The sequence below is a fragment of the Platalea leucorodia genome (assembly GCF_965183815.1).
Source record: "Platalea leucorodia genome assembly, chromosome: 9".
NCBI lineage: Eukaryota > Metazoa > Chordata > Aves > Pelecaniformes > Threskiornithidae > Platalea > Platalea leucorodia.
In genome coordinates this window covers 20,341,752-20,359,683 of record NC_138831.1, presented here as the reverse complement: position 1 = coordinate 20,359,683, position 17,932 = coordinate 20,341,752, and the positions used below count along the sequence as shown (strand labels likewise).

The following is a 17,932-nucleotide window of genomic DNA, read 5'->3' as shown; positions in this document are numbered from 1 at the left end:
TGGCAGTTTTAATAATTTACTTGATTTGTTGATGTACGTATTTTTATCAACCTTTAGTAACTACAATTTATCCACCATAGATTTATAAACATCTTCTACCATAGGGAAACTTACACAGTACCCACAGTGAATATATGTCACAGCATGCCACCAAGATAAATAATTACCAAGATTATTGGCCTTCAGCAATGAATTGTTTGCAACAAAGCAACTGCAAAATAAATGTAACGTGTTCCTACTCTTACTTAGCAGCAAGACTCAGCCTCAGATACCACTGTCTTACCTGAGAAAGAGAACAGGCGGCTGTCAACAGTGCGTGCGATAGACTGTAGCTTAACAACGTCCATTGATTGCCCGATGTGTACTGTACTGGGCATGCTGCCCAGAGTACCCCTCACAAACTCTGCTACTTCCTGCACAGTGAACATCTGCAGCAGCTCATCAAAGATAGCGGGGAAGGAGTTCAGCAAAGCAGCCTGGAAAAAGTAAATGAAGAAACTGAAAATTCTGAATTCTGTAACTGCAGCTAAATGCAGTGAAATAGAAACAACAGTAAAATTGAAGGAAGGGTCTGCAAAAAAACTACTAAATAGTGGACTATGGCTGGTATTAATGTTTTGCAACACCTAAAGTTGACAGTGGACAAATCACAAGTAGTATGTAAAAATCAAGTGCTGCTGCAATACTAAGTCTTTTGATAAGTTGAGCACATACACACCGTAGAGCTTCAAAAGGCTGTATTTTAGAACACAGCTTATAAAACAGAAAAAAATTGAGGCACCAGAGAACAGAAAATAGTCCATTTTTGTTGATTTATTTTTCAATAAATAGAAAACTTGCTTCTGATTAGAGAGTTCCATACCAACTATTTGTACTGAGCAACTACCTAAGAGAGTTAAAAATCTTCAGAAAATATGAATGTGTTGACAGACCCTTAACCATAGCAGCGCTGTCACGTGACATCACAATATTTCTGCAACAGGGGTGGGGTGCGATTTCGTGTGAAAGAGGCATCACATCATGCAAGTAAGCGTGCACGTGATTCTTGCAATAACGGATATTTCCAGTAAGCTGGAGCTATCCTTGAAGGTGTTTCTTAAAGTGCAGAAACAATACCAGCACAACAACATCAAACTCTTCATCTCTTATTTCACACTTTTTCAATTAATTTTTTCATAACAGTAGAAAATTCCATGCATCGCCCTGTCTGCAAGCTCCACAGACTTGGTGTCATACCTTATACCTGCCACACACCCCTTATGTTTTAAAATTCTTCTCTTTCTTCCTCTACATCCTACTCAAGGTCCATACCTGTTTCCTCATTATAACTACTTAAATTCCTAGGTGGTTGCTTTCCTGAACTGCTGCAGAGTCTGGTTTTGATTCAGCTGCCTTACTCCAGCTCCGTCCCCCCCTCTTCTTGCTGTTTCCACCTCCCTCGTCTGAAGCTCTCCACACAAACCACACTGATTTCCTGCAGAAGTTCAGATTTACCAAACTTCGTTGCAGATCTCCGTTCAGCTTTGCCCTTCCAGATACCTATCGGTATTTTTTTCTGTTCTGCAAGTTCTCCTCTTCCTCACAGATTTCTTTGTTTTCTCATTGCATAAACATTTCTGTACCTCTCCCATGCTGGCTCTACCACTCGGCATGCCTCTCCTAATCCCACATAATATACAGCTTCCTTCTTTGCCAAGTCTTTCCTCAAAGTATCTTTTCCTTCAAACAACAGTGGTATCTACTTTAAATAGTCTTTGAGCAAAGTCTAAGTTATTTTTAGAAGTAACATTGTAGAGCCCATTAAATTATTCTGAATATAAATTTACTTCTTTCTTCTTCCCGCTCGTTATCTCTCTCAACATCTTGTCTTGTTACAATCAATTCACATTACACAAAAACCCACATAGCCTCCTGGGTGTTGTCACCTATTTGTTGCTACATACATACAATGTACTAACAAAATAAACAAATATGAATCATTTAAGTAGCTCACGGTACTCTTGGAAGGCTCTAACAGCTGCAAATCCAGTCATCATCTTTATCTTTGGGATAATACAAGTGAAATTACAATATTGGCCCAACAATCCTGTAAATCCTTACAGGAGTTTTCCTAAACTTATTTCTAACTATCAGTATAAAGCAGAAGGATTCCTGTGGTGATTTAGGATATCCAGTAGCAATCTAAGGATATGCATGGGATCTCTTCAGGAAGCTTTGGAGCCATCTTGAGGAACAGCTACATCATTTCATCAGTTCCTTGAAGGGCCCTTTTTTGTACAACACCCTAAAATATGCTAGAACATTACTCATGTCAAACTAATTGCCTGGAAGGAAGGACATAATCAGTTTTAATCTCATTGCTGGAAAGAACTATATTGAGATCTCTCTAATATCCTGGGTAAGAGGACAAGTGTGAAGAAAATTATGTTTGCTAGGGCCTTAAGCATTTCTGTAGGTATTTAACAGTTGCCCAGATTTCCAGAACTAGTACATAATCTCCTTGGCTATCCTGAACTATTTGACATATATAATCTTGTATACGCCCTCAGTACTGTCTTTTCAGTGTGTGGATGCCACTAGCTGTTCCATTAATTACTGAAATATTCCACATTTCCTACTTTTAAAGTACCAGCCACTTAAACGTTAAATTCCAGTTTATATGCAGGAAAAGAGGGTTTGGGGTAGGGAAAAGGGATTAATTGGGAACATCCATGATGAAATACTTTCAGTGCAGTTCTGGGGATCATTACTTACAGAATTAAATGACGGCCTTGAAGTACCACCACATTTTTGTGGGGCACATGTCCCAGCTCCGCTCGCCTGCCCTCCAGGCTGAGAGGCCTATGGGGCAGTTGGGATCAAGGGGCAACACAGTGGCAAGGGGGAAACAAAAAGTAAACTTTTCAAAGATTAAACAAGGAGAGGCTTTACAAATTACAAAACTCCAAAGTAAGAAATACCATAGTGAGAGAAAGGAGAAAAAAAAGAGAGACAAAGAGAAAAAAGGAAAATAACCCCATCCTCAAATCTAGTCTCCCTCTATGTTTGTGATCAACACAACTGAAAAACAAAGAACCCTGAACAGCCTGCATTCATAAGATGCTCTTTCCACTCACTGTCACTTTGCCTGCAAAACTCTGTGCATTGATTTCTCATGTTCCTGGCTCATCTTATTATACCCACTAATGGGTGATTAAATAAAAGATTAGAGCAGCTGTTCTCAAAATCTTTCAGAGCAGCTTCTTAAGAAAGAGATCACACTTCTGGCAGCTTCCCTAACCAGTGGAGTCACTCTGTTTTGTTGCAACGTTCACAGCAACTCCTTCTTTGGCAAACTGCAGTAGGTGTTCAAAACATCTGTAAATAGTAAATTCATGATTACCAATCACCTTCATGCTACCAGAAGTTCTAGGTCATCCATTTTGACATTCTTTGAGCTGAGGCACACACAACACATTTCACATTACTATTTAAAACTTTTAAACACAGAAATATGTAATTTCGTACAGTGGTCTTTAAAATATGAAACAAAACTTAGCAGCATCCTTACTCACTTTGAGTAGTATCTTAAGCCCACATGAAGTCTTTGTGAAGTCATCTGGGCCATATTCAAAATAATGTATTAAATGTGAGTGTGGGTATCACAGTATGCTTGCGGTCAGGCTGCAGATGATTCTGACCGTAATTTTAGAGTATGTTGGAATTAAGTTTATCTGACTGTGAGCACATCAATTGAACTTCTCTACTGTGATGTTGCTGTGACCCTAAGTATTGACTTGAGCTACTACAATTAAGGATTTAAAATTTCTTGAGGCCAACTGTAAGACATAGAAATGAGAGATTTGAAAACACAGTTTACTTTTGTGAAGAGCAAAAATTCTATTCTCACGTGACAATTCACTTTCCTCTCAAGAGTCCATGGTTCAGCTCACCTCTATCTGTGAAGTGGTGCAAAGCTGCTGTCTAATGACATGACTTGGCTATGTCGTTTTCCAGTATCATCAGCTTGTTAGAGGGGGAAAACTCTACTAACCTGCATTTAATCATCACGTGCCCATATATACTACCTGTGCAGAAAACAGCTGCCTTTTGGTTTGCCAATTAAGGCGTAGAAAATAGCAAACCTGTGTGAAGATGAGAGTCTCAGAGCTCCTGCTGTCCAAGCTGAGCACAAATCTGATGGACTGGAAAAGCTCCTGGATGCTGGAACGGAACTGTTCCTCCTCCATTCCACAAGTAGCTCTGGAGTAAAGGATCCGAGATTGGACAATGAACTTGAAAAGATATTCCAAGGCCTTAAGGAGCAGGAGAGGAAGGAGATTAAGAGAGAGAAAAAGAGAGAAAGAAAAATAAAGGAGCTTTAAAGAGAACCAGGAAAGATTCTAGGTGCATAATAACTAAATGCTTCAGCTTTAGAAAGGAGAAAGAAAAACAGGTTTGGTAAGTTACATAATTCAGTTAAGGAAGAGCTACTCGTAGGCAAGTGCCCATTCCCAACTAATAATCTTTGTTACTAGTATGTCCCATTAAGAAAAAAGTATGCACTTAAGTCAAACAGACAAATCTGTGTTACATAATTTGAGGGAAATCTTGGTGAGGACAAGAGACTTCTAGTTTTCTCATGACCTGGCATAATGACTGTAAGTGTCTGAAGAAGCTATTTTCCTGTTTTCATTCAAATTTTACCTTTAATTACTTGAGTTAGCTAATCTAGGCTAAGATAAGTGGACTGTCAGTGGAACAGAAGGGGTACCTGGAAAAAGGAGAATCTGCTTTTCAATACGAACACAACAGCAAGGTTCACCTTTATTTCTGGCAGCTACACGTACAAACAGAAATAAATGCAGATGCAGAAATAGAAGAAGACAAGAGCAGCATGTGAAGCCCTCTGTCAGCCCGTAACAGTAGCAAGCAGCAGTACTGTAGTGAGTATCTTTTTACTTCGAGCTGCGATAAATTAAAGTGTCTTTCTTTTATCGTCACACATGAAACTTGGAGAGCACCCAGCAGAGGGAGAATAACCTGCACAGAAGATGGTATATAACACCATTATATAATGTGTGATAGATGCTGCAGTCCTGAGGGACTGGCAAATTGGATCTTTTTGTAGTAGAATGATAATTTGCTCTATGACATGTCTAGATTAAGTCTGAATTTTCAACCTAAACATCTTTAACTAAAGTTTTGTAAATGGCATTATTCAGAACTCCATTTATTTGGCAGCAGTGTCAATGAAGAAAAATACATTGTTCTGTGCAGCCTCTAACAAGCTTACCAATCTATCAAAGGTTCTCACAGACACTAATATAGCAATGTAATATTCCACACAGCAACGAGGCCTTTTTGATCATTTGGTTTACACAACTGTCAACACTGAAATGTACTAAATATCAGTGACATTTAGACTTCACACCTTCCCTTAGTGCTTAACATGATACACCGTTAAAGCAGGATTAAGGGAAGACATGATGATATCCTCAGAATTCAGCACAGGAAACAAACACGCTGGAGCTTCAGTAATCACCGTCTATACAGATACATTAGAGTCTATACAGAAACATCAGTAATAGTCCACTGTGTTTGCTGGAAAGTATTCCTGTCTTGCGTCACTGTTTGGAAACTGAAAGCTAATTCAAATACAAATTTTGCCCTCATCAGATATTTTTGCATCCATAAGATGCCCCTCATTGAGCCATCACACTATATGCACGAATATGCAATGTTATGTTGTAAGCTTTAGAATGCTACAGCTTTAAGGATAGAGAATGGGCATGCAAAATTCCTCATAAAGCCATCACAGATTTCAAAATGCTACGGATCCTTAGAGTAAGTGTTTTTCCAGGAATGATGGAAACTATGGTAATTTGGCAGTACATTATTTATACTTCTGTACTAGAACATCTCCCAGTGAAGCTTCCTTACACCAAAGAACTTCCTCGGGAAATAACACTTTATATTTCTGGATAGTTTCCAGGCAAAGGTCAATTGGTTCACGGAGTCAGCTCTTTAAGGTTAGCATCTCTGCTGCTAACACCAAATACAGCGAGTCATGTGCTCGTACAAGCTCTTTTATAGGTTTGGTATAGACAACCATAATTCTAACCTGAAAGCTCCTAACTTTAATGTGAAGATTATGTTTTGCAATGAATCAGAGGATTTATGTATGAAATTCTACAATTCTCTGTTGAAGTGAAATGGCAGGCTTTCAGAGACACTCCACATCCTTAGCACAGGCAACCTAAACTGTTGCCTGGAACGAACGCACAAAGGCAGTTAAGTGAAGAGTTCAGTGTGTTTGCAGACACATGGCTAAGATGGTAAAAAACACGAACCAAGTCTTGTTAGCACAAATCAGCACTTGGACTAACTTTGACTCTTACTACTTACAAAATCACAGATATGATGCATACATGTGCCTAAAGACACAGAAGTGCACTCAAATAAAATTCAAGCCTTCTATTATGTTTGGCATGATATAAAAAATCAGTATCAAATTAAAGGAAGTTTCTTAAAATCGTAGTCTGTATGCATGCTCACACAACAGGTGAGCACATGTCACTCACCTGTGACCAGCAACCTAAAGACTCCTGGTACATCACATGCAAAACTTAAATGGACAATTAGCATCATAGCCTTATTTCCTCTCAACCAAACAATCCCTAAATTCTACCAGTGGTACTCCAGGAGAGACGAGAAAAGGAGTAAGAAATGTGCATATAGATAATGCATCTCAAAGAACTTCCACTTACTAATGTGTAACCTTCCTTTTTTCTCTGAGTGGGCGTCCATATGCACGTCCACTCTGTGAATACAGGAACAGCACATCTCAACCGGCACAGATTACCTGGTGCTTGGTTGCAAGGTCCCAGGAGAATTAAAACCAGAAGACCACTATGACAAAAGCAGCATCAGTTAGAAGCTTCTATGATAACACAGGTAAAAAAGTGGATAAACTCCTGTGGCTATTCTGCAGGTCTAATGGATAAAGATACTCTTCAGAGACACTAGTGTCACTTGAGCCTTCAGGGATTATGCTCAGACATTTGATGGTTTTACTGTAGCACATTCATAAATCCAGTGGACAGTCTTGGGCACAGTACAGCTGCACATCTGGACACATCTGCTGTAGAGATGAAGAGTCTGTTCAATTCAAACAAAAGGCAAACCATACCTGATGTTCAGAGTATGAACAGATGAATCAACCTTGTATAGAGCTGCTTTAAGAAAAAGCACAGATTAATTTCCTAACTCAAGAAACACAAAGATTACTTTAGGAAAGAATCTGGCGTATGTAGAATGGGTAACCTTATCATAAGCACAGTGTACGTAAAGAAGATTGGCTCTGAAGGTCTGAATCCCTGTCACTGTCCTAACCAAAGTGAATAAAAGCCATTTTCAGTAGTCTCTGAGTATCCGCTTCACCATTCAAGAGCAGCTAGCACACTTCTTCCTGCTACTGTCAATGTGTTTTTTTCCAGAGAACAGCATACTTGCTTCAGGTACAAGAAGCATCTACTATGCAGTTTTAAGAAAAAAAGTGCAAAGGTTCAAGAAGGTACCAATTTGAGTCTTCTGAGAGCAGATGAAAGACCTAGGGCAAAGTTCAAGGCATCAGCAATAAAAGAAGAGCAAGTCCCACAAACAGGCTGACCAGGGTGGAACAATTATAATTACATTAGCAATTTTCTGGTATTTTTAGGAAAAAGTGAGACTGTAGAAAATGTAAATCACCAAATAAGGTAATTATTTCTGAATGAAGTAATGAATAAATCCAGAGTCAGACTGGTCTCAAAAGCAACAGACTGACATTTCTTTTTTAAATTCAAGGTGAAGAAAACAATTTGGAGGAGTCCCCAGTCTCAAAAGGCAGGCTGAGAATGTAATTCCAAATCTCTCATTCACTAGCTCCCTGGCTGGCTTGGCTCAGAAAGTATGTTCAGGGTTTGGAAGAAATGAACGGGGAAGACTGACCCTTTCCACCTCACTGATTCATGCAAAGCCCTATAGTAATGGTATGCAGTACCTCGAAGTCTCTAGAAAACATTTGATGCATGTTCTGTGCGGTTCAGCTCCAGAACACCAATATGAAGATGTGAATTCCTGAGGAAGCACAGGTCTTGCTTTTTCAGCGTGTTCCTCAACCTAGGCAAAAACCACTTGTGATTCTACTACTGGAGGATGACTGAAGCTGAAAGGACATCTCCTGGATACACTTCCTGAGTTTTGCCATGACTAGTAGAGAAAGTAAAACTGTCTGTGGAGCCATACATGGACACGTCGTTACAGAACTCTCCAGGGAGGCACACGCAGCTGTATCTGGATGCAGTTTACATGGAACTTGTTGTAGGGCATAATAAAGGAACATGATGCCACGTGCTCTAGTATGTGTCTAGATGTCTAGAGACATCCTTTTGGTTATAGTTTCTCTAGGTTTCATAGAAGTTTTTTGAGAATTAAGAGCAGTCTTGAGGAAGGTAAGTAATTTCAGAAATAGTCTAGAGCACCACTTGCTAATGCCAAGGTTGAAAATCAGAATCCTATGGGACATCTCCATAGCCATCATCAATGTACATGGGTAGTCAAGAGCCAAAAAAGAGTGCAAAGATATTTCAACACCTGCTTTAGGGTATTACACTTAACAGCTAATTCAGGGAAAAGGGGATAGAGAGCTATCCAGTTTTCTCAGTTGAAGAACTACTAATGCAAGTGAAGACATCCAAGGCCACAGAAATTCCTAACATTAGAATATAGTACTAGTAATGACACATTTGCAATGATAATGGTTTTGGTACAAACTTGCTCCAAATGCCTGAAATAAAATCTAGAAAAAAAGAAGGAAATTAAACACTTCCCTCTAATGGAAGAAGGTAAAGACCTTAATTTGGGCCTCCAAGATATACCTGCAAAGGCAACTGTGTGAGTAAGATGTGACAGCAGTGTCAGTGTAGAGGATGCGCTGTCAGGTCTGCAGAAACTCTGGTGGTAATTGTAAGTCCTGTGCTTGGAATGGCTTGGGCTGTCAAGTCTTCAAATTGACCTCACACTCATGGAGGGAACAGCTACTTTCTAGGCAAGCACTTGAGATTCCCAGCAAGCAAAGAGCTGCCTTGAAATCCTTGAAATAATGTACCTTATTCACAAACAGTAGGTTGAATAACCAAGCTTCTGAAAGACATTCCAGCATTTGTATTTTTAATATTTCTGAAGAGGACTACTATGAGGTTCAAAAAAAAGCAGATTGCATAGGGACAATATCATACATCTCTACTTGCTGCGTTGCATATAGCACTAATGAGTGGTTTGAGGGGGCAGAAAACCTAGAAGTCATTCCAGCTAGAGATCTTCCTCTCATCTCATAATTTTAATAGGTTTCTTTGTAATTCAGAAAAAAAAGAAGGATAAGGATGGAAACAAAAAGAATGAGAAAGTTGATAATTTCTTGGAAAGACATCTTTGCCCCATTTTTACCATTCCCTATGAATCTGTGGTTGAAAAGTACTACAAAGAAGTTTCTAAGTATGTATATAACTACAAAAGACAAAGTAAACACTGGTATAATGCCCTTGTAAGTCTCAGGATATGATCTTAACAGGGGATCTTGAAAGCTACTTGATGGCGGTGATGCCATACCATTCAAACTGAACAAGGATTCTCAAAAAATAAAAATTACTTCCTCAAAAATACTGACTAAATTAGACGGAAGGAGGCAAAACAAAGAACAAAAATACCACAAGAAGAAAGAAAAAGCCATAATAAAGTCTGAAACGTACACCAAGACACAAGCATAAACACATTTACAAGGAACAACCTCTGACTTTCCCAAACGGTTGCCAGAAATTAAAGGTGTATGTGTGTGTGTGTGCACTTCACCTGTGAGATGCTTCACCCATTTGTACTGACATGAGAGACTGAGAAAAAGAAAGTGCTACTCTCTGCCACTGCTACTAGTTCTAAAAGTGCCCAGACTCAAATGTTTGGACATAAGCCTACTCAGAGTAAGAAGGCACAGATGGACATTCACTCAAAGGAAAATACCTTCCTGCAAATTTTGGAATCTTGTATTTATGTACTTGACACACTATCTTTCTGTTTTACAATTACATGTGGTAAAATGAATATTTTATTTATTCTCTGATATCTCTGTAATAGCACCAGAAATACTCCCTTTGTTTCACACACTACTAGAAAGCTGTGCCTTGCTGGGAGATCATACTCTCATCATGGAACTGTGATTTAGGTCCTCTGCAATGACAGTTGTTAGAATTTCCATCCAGTTAAAGGCTCATTTATCTGCTTCATAAAATACTCCAGAACTTCAACCAGTAATACAATGAAGCTGTGCCACAGCCAGAAATAAAAAGCCTATCTTTGATCCACAGCACCCGTGCCTAATACATTCAAAATAACCGCTTCTTGAAGTGCAAGGTGTAGACCACATATATAAATGGCCAGTGCACTTATACTCCATCTAAGTCCCACTTAAGTTCTCCATAGGGCTTCAAAAGGACTTCAGGAGACATAATTCTTCCATTTTTTTCTGCACAAGAGTGAATCTCCCCCTAAAATTAAAATTTTGGCCAAATATTAAAAAAATCTGGTTAAATAAATAAGAAGTCAGTGTCAGACTACCCTTGATTTTACTTACAGCTTCCCCAGCCCGTTTGTAGTCACAGACGGAACAGACACACAAATACTTCCATTGAATACATACTCTCATTGCTTCCTGGATGTGGTCTTGGCGTACAAGCTCAGCTGAACGGTCCATGTACCACTTCAAACATCGGATCAGTTCTCTGAATACGACAAACGGTGAAAAGAAGAGAAACCTTCAGCACTATTTTAAAATTAGTGAGGCAACAAACATTTTGGTTTTAGGAAGAAATGTATAAAATATCTCATTTCACTCAATTTCAGTGGTCAGCTATAGCTGTCCTAGCTACTGAATTTACATAATATATATGTTTATTTAAGTTTCAAAACCAGAAAAAAATTCTTCTCTGTAATTGATCTTAGACCATGAGGAACTCTAGGAGAACATCAAAAAGATGTTATTAAAGAGATAGCTTTGATAAAGGCATGCAATATAGTTCTAAGACCAAAACATACTCTTTTTAAGAAATTCCAGATCTCCTCTAAGTAAGAAGTTTTTAGAAACTAAGATCACAAAGAAAATGCATGCATCTGTTTTCCTAAGTATACAATACCATTTGGACTAACTTAAGAGTTGTATTAAAAACATGTTGTATTTCAGACATCAGACTACCAAAAATAATTTGTTTTGTCTGAAAGAGGTGATAATTAACAGAAAGTAGAACACCTTTTTACCCTCTAAACATGACTATGCCTTCTAGTGTTGTATAGTATCTGCAGTTTTTTACCTGTCATTGACAGAATATTTCTAATATATTTTTTTAAATTACACTAAAATGTGAGTGGCTTAAAACAATCAAACCCAATTATAAGCTGTTTTTAACAGTTTATTGTGGCCAAAGATAGAATATGCTCAAATATACAAAAGAAATGGTCTAAAAGAAAGGAAAAACAACACCCTGAATGGTAACTGTTACTGCTTTCAAAAATCTGTCTTATTCTCCGATGCAAAACACAAAAACGAATACTAGAAAATAAGGCAGAATCTTCAAACTGACAGTGAAAATTAAGTTTCTGATCTACTGAAATTATACATTTACTGTAATCAAATAGAACATCTTCTTATGTGAATACCTGTCTACTTTGGAAGAGGAAATTACAATTAGTTCTTTAAGCTTTCACACAAGTCTTATATCCCAACATCCTTATGACAAGAAACATATATGCTCTTGATAGCTCATTAGTACAGACTGATAACGAGCTGTTGCTGAGTGACAGTGCCTCTTCAGTTAAAAAAAAAGAAATTAAGATTCAGCAAGTTCAGAAAGGCAAGACAAATTCCGAAGTCTACTCATTCTTAGCCACCGGTGATATTCAGCAGCTTTTCTCTACAACTGTGCTGGAAAACTTTCATCTGAGTAGCTGTACTTTTGAAAACCACTGCTAACATGAAGGTTATGATTCTGATGGTGACATCATTCAAAAGCTTGCTAACACCATCTCTTGAAGTGATGGATAAACAAAACCTACTTGTAAGCCAGTGCTCCTGCAAAGTGCTTCTGAATGTAAGTGTCCATCACAGGTCGAAAATGAAAATACTTGCTGTCACGCAGCAGATTTATGATGAATACCTGTGGGAGATGAAAAAGTGAACCCGTACTAAAGACAACTGCACAATGTTGCTAGGTTTGTATAAACAAGTTACACAAGCTGAGGAACAATGAACTACATGAGTTTCTTTAAACAGTCGGTAGTTGTGTTATCAGATGTTATTGTTTGCTTCTCCCAAGTGACAACAAATATTACTGTACTCGATCTGTTGAGCCTATCCTTCCCTCCTCACCCAAGATTATTACAGAAAACATAAGGCTGGATCCAGCTGAATATTTCATATTTCATGGAAGTAAAATACTAGCAACATGATAATAAGAAACTTAAAACTCACTGACCATGAGATAAAGAAAAGTAACAATTCAGCAGCTTACCAAAGACTGAAAGACCAACAGACCATACTTTTCTGTGTTGTCATCCAAAACTACAAACAACGTGTCAAGAATATCTTGTAGGAACTAAAATGACATGAATAAACAAAGAATTTCAAATTCAATTGCATTCAAAAGACGGTTATTTCCCCCCACTTTAACTATTTCATACACGTTGATATCTTTGTGAAACACTTGCCAAGGACAAACCACTTCAGGTTCATCCATATGCTGCGATAGACTTTCATTTGTTTTACTAAGAAGAATTTTTCTTTTTAAAAGGAATATTTCTAAACAAAAATGACAGAAAAACAGAAAAGAAGAAATATGTACGGCATGCCTGATTTGTAAATATAACTGAGTGTTCCTTTCACTGTAAGCTGACTAAAAGTGCTGCCTAACAACAGTGGCAAAACAACTTACTTCCATTCTGATATCATTAGAGTGCATCAGACGCTGTTCGTCATCAAATTCAAGACTTGGAATCACATTAACTGGTGCTCCAAATTATGTTTAATATTGAAAACTTTTGTTATATGACAGAAAGTAAAGCTTTTCTAACAAGCATTAACTGGGTCAAGTTACATACTGCCGATTGTTTCTTTCATTCGTAACACTGCGGCTTACTGAATTCTGACAACTTAGTGATGTTCTTTCCTGAAAGCACCGTCCTCAGAATGGATGACTGTGAAGAAGAATGCTGAAGATCAAGTCAACTGCACATTCTCTCATGACTTTTTAATCTATTCTAATTAAATTTCTGACGTGGAAAACAAGAAATAAAATATAACAATTTAGGAAGTCTCTGAAAGGATAAATTTTTTTTCTGAATTATTGCATTGTGTTCTTCATATCCCAATGCCAAATGGCAGCTGATTTAGGGAGGGAATCAATTACTTTTCCCCTTGAAATAATTTAATCCATATCTTTTTATGCTTTTCTCTATAGAAAACAGATACTCGTACTGCCCTGCAAACTAAGTGTACAAAACATTCTTGAAGAATTCCAGTATAAATGGAGTATCTCCTCTTCTGTTACTGTTACAAAGTTATCATGAAGATTAACATTCAAGATATGGCAACATTCAAATGAGTTACAGTGAAGTGCCTTTAATCATAAACTACTAATTAAGTGGCGGCATTTCTTTTTGGTTTCTTCTCTTTGGTTGTTTGCCGTTACAAATTATCTCCTTTTACTTCTAGATTTATAGAAATAAATTCGAGGGAGAGTTCTCAGCACACCTAAGATTATCAGAGGGATATCTGGAACGCACTTTGTTCTTGCTGAGACCACAAGTATTCAAACGTATTTTGAAGTTCCTTTGACCTAAGAAAGTTCAGGTCACACAAAGGACTGGCATGTAGAGCAGCAGTGGTTACAAAACGCGACGAAATTATCAGATAGGAGATTACTGATAGGTTAGACACGCTAGAGAGCGACTGGTGGTCTAGGCAACAGCTCCACTTCACAGTGCTGGGATAGGAAAATGGGTTTGCAGGATGGTTCATCGGCCATTGAGCAAAATGTAACTTTCAAGGTTTCACATTTCTTTCTCCTCTACACAGATGTTCGGAACATATTTACAAAATAGAAATATAGATCAACTCTACTAGCTGTTTGAAAAGGTCAAGTTTTCTGAGCCAGCTGTGTTTTCTTCACCCTAGAAATGACCAACAACACTCATGCTATTTCAGAGAATGTCCTTTAGAAAATCCTGTTGGAACAGGTAAGTCTGCACAAAACACCACTACCAGTGGCTACGTCTACATCAGCAAGCAGTGTGGCTCAACAGGAGTGGGCCTGCAGAGTGGGACAATTGGTGCTGAGGACCTGATACTTGCAGCACATGTGGATGGGGGAATTTTACTAAGGATTAGCTCTATTTTGATCCCAAGGACTAACTATCCATTAATTTTTGGAGTGTATCTTCCTGTTCAGTTTCCTGTCAAAATAAAATCCCAATTCATACACACTGAGAATTCACAGAATGAATCAAAAAGTACAATAAAAGGGAACATTCAGAAGCGTATTGCAGGTCTGAATTCACTTGCTGTCACAGATACATCCAAAGACTGTTATTTCATGTTGTACCTTAACAATTTCCTCGCCACTGACATGTCTCAGTCTTCCTAGAATATCCATCACACGATCTGGGTAAGCTTTCCATTTCAGTAGGGCAAGCAAATCCACTGCAGAACAGTGAGAGAAAGAGCTAGAATCCATACGCAGAGGGAAGAACGGCAACCCCAGACCCAACAGACATTCATTACATGTTACACTTCTGCTCTTGTTGCAGTTCACACTTCTCGAAAAAAAAAATAAGGGAAAACAAGAAGGAAAATACGGAGTAAGTCCAATACTACTAACAAAGAAATGAATAGAGGAATGGTAAAGTACTTTAAAAAGAGTAAAGACTGCATTTTTCCCTATGTGACTTGATACTGCACTGTGGACAATCCACTTTTGTCTTCCCATGCTTCAGGGACATTGCCATAACAAATTTTTATTTAATTAGTAACTCTGTAAAAGCCGAACAAAACAAACTTTGGATTGTGTAAAAGTGCTAACATTGAATTTTTTGTTCTTCAATCATTTAATGAAAATTAACTTTGCTTTAAAATATCACTCTTCTCTTGCACTTAGAGTCATGTCTGTAATTTCTCTGCCATCTGTCAATATCCTTATTTCCTCCAAAAACCAGTTTCTGCTCATTTCAACAGTGTTAATAAAAAAAAAAAGCATACATATAAAGAAATTATAACAAAAGAGTATTTTAGTAAAATAAAGAGAGCACAAGCATACCCATCTTCTCTCTCTTTTTCATAATCCCTGTTGCCCTGGGCGATTTTGAAGGATCAGCTACTTACCGTTCTGGGTCAGTTTGGTAGAAGAAAGCTGTGTGGAGACTGAAAAGGTCTCTTTGGTGCTGCGCTGGAAAATGAGGCTGGAAGGGATGTTGGGGCAGCCATTGTAGTCCTCTTTGCAGCAAGGCAGCCCCAGGTACAGTGCGTGATTGTTAAATGTGCTGTTCTCATCACACTGCAGGTACAGGACAAGAAATGGAGTTGTACCTACTCTATCTCATTCCACATACTCACACCCTGACAGCAATTGCCTAACAGTTCTTTTATTGATCTTTTGGGTGCACAAAAACACTTCTAGGAAAAAGCTGTGCTTACCACCTTCAGGGCCTGTACATACACAAAACAGACCCAGCTCTAGAAAGCGTGGTCTCCTAACCACTGACTCTTTAGAACTTATCACAATCTTCCAACTGTACAACTTAGTGCTGCTGTCTGAAAATTATACTGAAGAAATAAACCAAGGTAAATCAGCAGAAAGGAAAAAAAACAAACAACCCTCCCCAAACCCCTTGCTGCAGGGTTGCCAAGCTGTAGCATTGTCACATCATACATTTGAAGTACAGCATAATTTCATAATACAAAGGTACAGAGTAATGCCATAGGCTGGTTAAACTGCCGAATGCTCATAAACACTAGTATGTTTGAATTGAAAATGGACAGGATTAACAGATGATAAATCATCATTATCTGAAGGGAAAAGGTGAGCTGTACCTACAATAGCAGGCTGTATCCATACCTAGTCGTGTCATCTGGAATTTATAAAATCTTGAAACTACTATTAATCTATTCCTCACATACTTCTAATGAAGGGGGAGAAAAAGATAACGTAATGACCATTACTTATTTAAACTGAAGCAGAGATGAGTAGGTGAAAAGTCTGCAGAGAAGAATTGGTACCTTATAAACATAAAGCTCATGGATATCATCCGACAAGGTAGTGCCATCATCTCTCATCAATGGAGTGAATGCAAAACCAAAGAGCTTCTTTTCTCCCTTGTCTTTTGCTGTAGCAAGAGACAGAAATAAGGAATCATATTTGTACATATTCTGTCTGTCCATATATACCACAAGGTTACTTACTAACTTCTCTGCATGCCTAACAAAAAGCATGCAGGTTACATAAGAAACAACATATAATATATTACGTCTAATTGTATGCAAATGATCAACAAGCCTCAAAACAAACACAAACATTTACATCATAGTAAAACAGAAAATGTACATGCTGTAAAGAAAACATTCTACAGAAAAAAACAGCAAAAGAACAGCAGGGGAGAACATCTACAAAATGTTTTGCCCTGCACTGATTGTTCACGATGTCTTTAATGTGCTGTTTAATAAATGTAGCAACGAGCTAATTAGCAGTACACCTTTGCTGTATTTTAAGTTGGCACCCCTTTCCTGCTTTCCACCCACTAACAGCCTCATCTAAACATAACTTGACAAAGGAAAGACCTCAGCTTTTTTGGATTTCTCTTGGTTTTATTTTGCACTCACTGGAGCAATGTCTGAACTCAAACCGGAGGTGAGACCCACGGAACCTGTCGATAGGGATGGGCAACTTGATGATTTCCCCCCATCGAGGGCTGTTGTTGTGGTAAAGGACAAAAGAGTGGTATGCACTCCTGCTTGGCTCTCCTGAGCCCAGGCTGATGCAGTCCTGGAACAAAAGAAAACAATTTAAGATTAAAAGACATCACATTACTACAGATGAGTCATTTTATTACATGGTGATAACTTTTATATAATTTATATCTTCCTGTAGACATAAAGGAAGAGTCAGAAGCAGAAACTCAGACACAATGAAATCTGAAATTTTTGAAGAGATCTTTAAACTGCATTCTAGGTCAAAGGATGAACTAACTAGGAGACCTATAATACTGGATGAATTCCAGTAGCTTAAGTTGTTATTTAAGTTATTATTTAAGCTAAGTTTTCTATCAAGCATAGAATAGATACAATAAACACGTAAGTCCTAATATATGAGTCAAAAAAAAAAAAATACCTAATGGGACCATCACTTATAATATTAGACTTTTCTGAAAACATAATTTAATCAGATTTCTGCTTCAGTATCTCAGTTCAGAAGTGATACCTGAACTTTTCAAGCTCTTAAAAATGTCGGTCTTTTTAAACTACAACCATCCAGCCTCACCAAGTATACCAGAAAATTCTGATTAAGTTACTTCATTAGTGGTAAGCAGAGAGTTTCTGTTGAATAGTTATCACCTAAAAACATAATGGGATATAAATTTCTCCTTTCAGATATAAAAAGCTCAGAGATCTTGACCAATCTATGTATTCTCAAAATACAGATGAAGAAAAACACGACTTGGTATTATTTAGGAAATATAGAAATCCTTAGTCAGAACACGAGCAAAGGAAGTTAGGAGAAATACTGAAGTCCTGAAATAAGGACAGTAAAAGGTCCTTTGTAATGAAGACATAGAGCAGAAAGCACATTCTTTTATATAAGCACTCACCCATGTTCTAGAC

General features: G+C 37.9%; 1 protein-coding gene across 1 annotated transcript in view; it reads right to left on the bottom strand.

Annotated features, from left to right (window-relative positions):
• The window catches only part of DOCK3 (dedicator of cytokinesis 3), a gene marked incomplete at both ends in the record, with an annotated part of 219,664 nt that overhangs the window by 52,430 nt on the left and 149,302 nt on the right, over positions 1-17,932 (bottom strand). The window contains 10 exons of the mRNA XM_082321208.1: positions 284-476; positions 2,755-2,841; positions 4,125-4,295; positions 10,712-10,793; positions 12,121-12,221; positions 12,576-12,659; positions 14,664-14,761; positions 15,440-15,611; positions 16,334-16,440; positions 16,934-17,096. Of these exons, the coding sequence (XP_082177334.1) occupies positions 284-476; positions 2,755-2,841; positions 4,125-4,295; positions 10,712-10,793; positions 12,121-12,221; positions 12,576-12,659; positions 14,664-14,761; positions 15,440-15,611; positions 16,334-16,440; positions 16,934-17,096 (1,258 nt within the window). The remainder of the gene's footprint in view (positions 1-283; positions 477-2,754; positions 2,842-4,124; positions 4,296-10,711; positions 10,794-12,120; positions 12,222-12,575; positions 12,660-14,663; positions 14,762-15,439; positions 15,612-16,333; positions 16,441-16,933; positions 17,097-17,932) is intronic.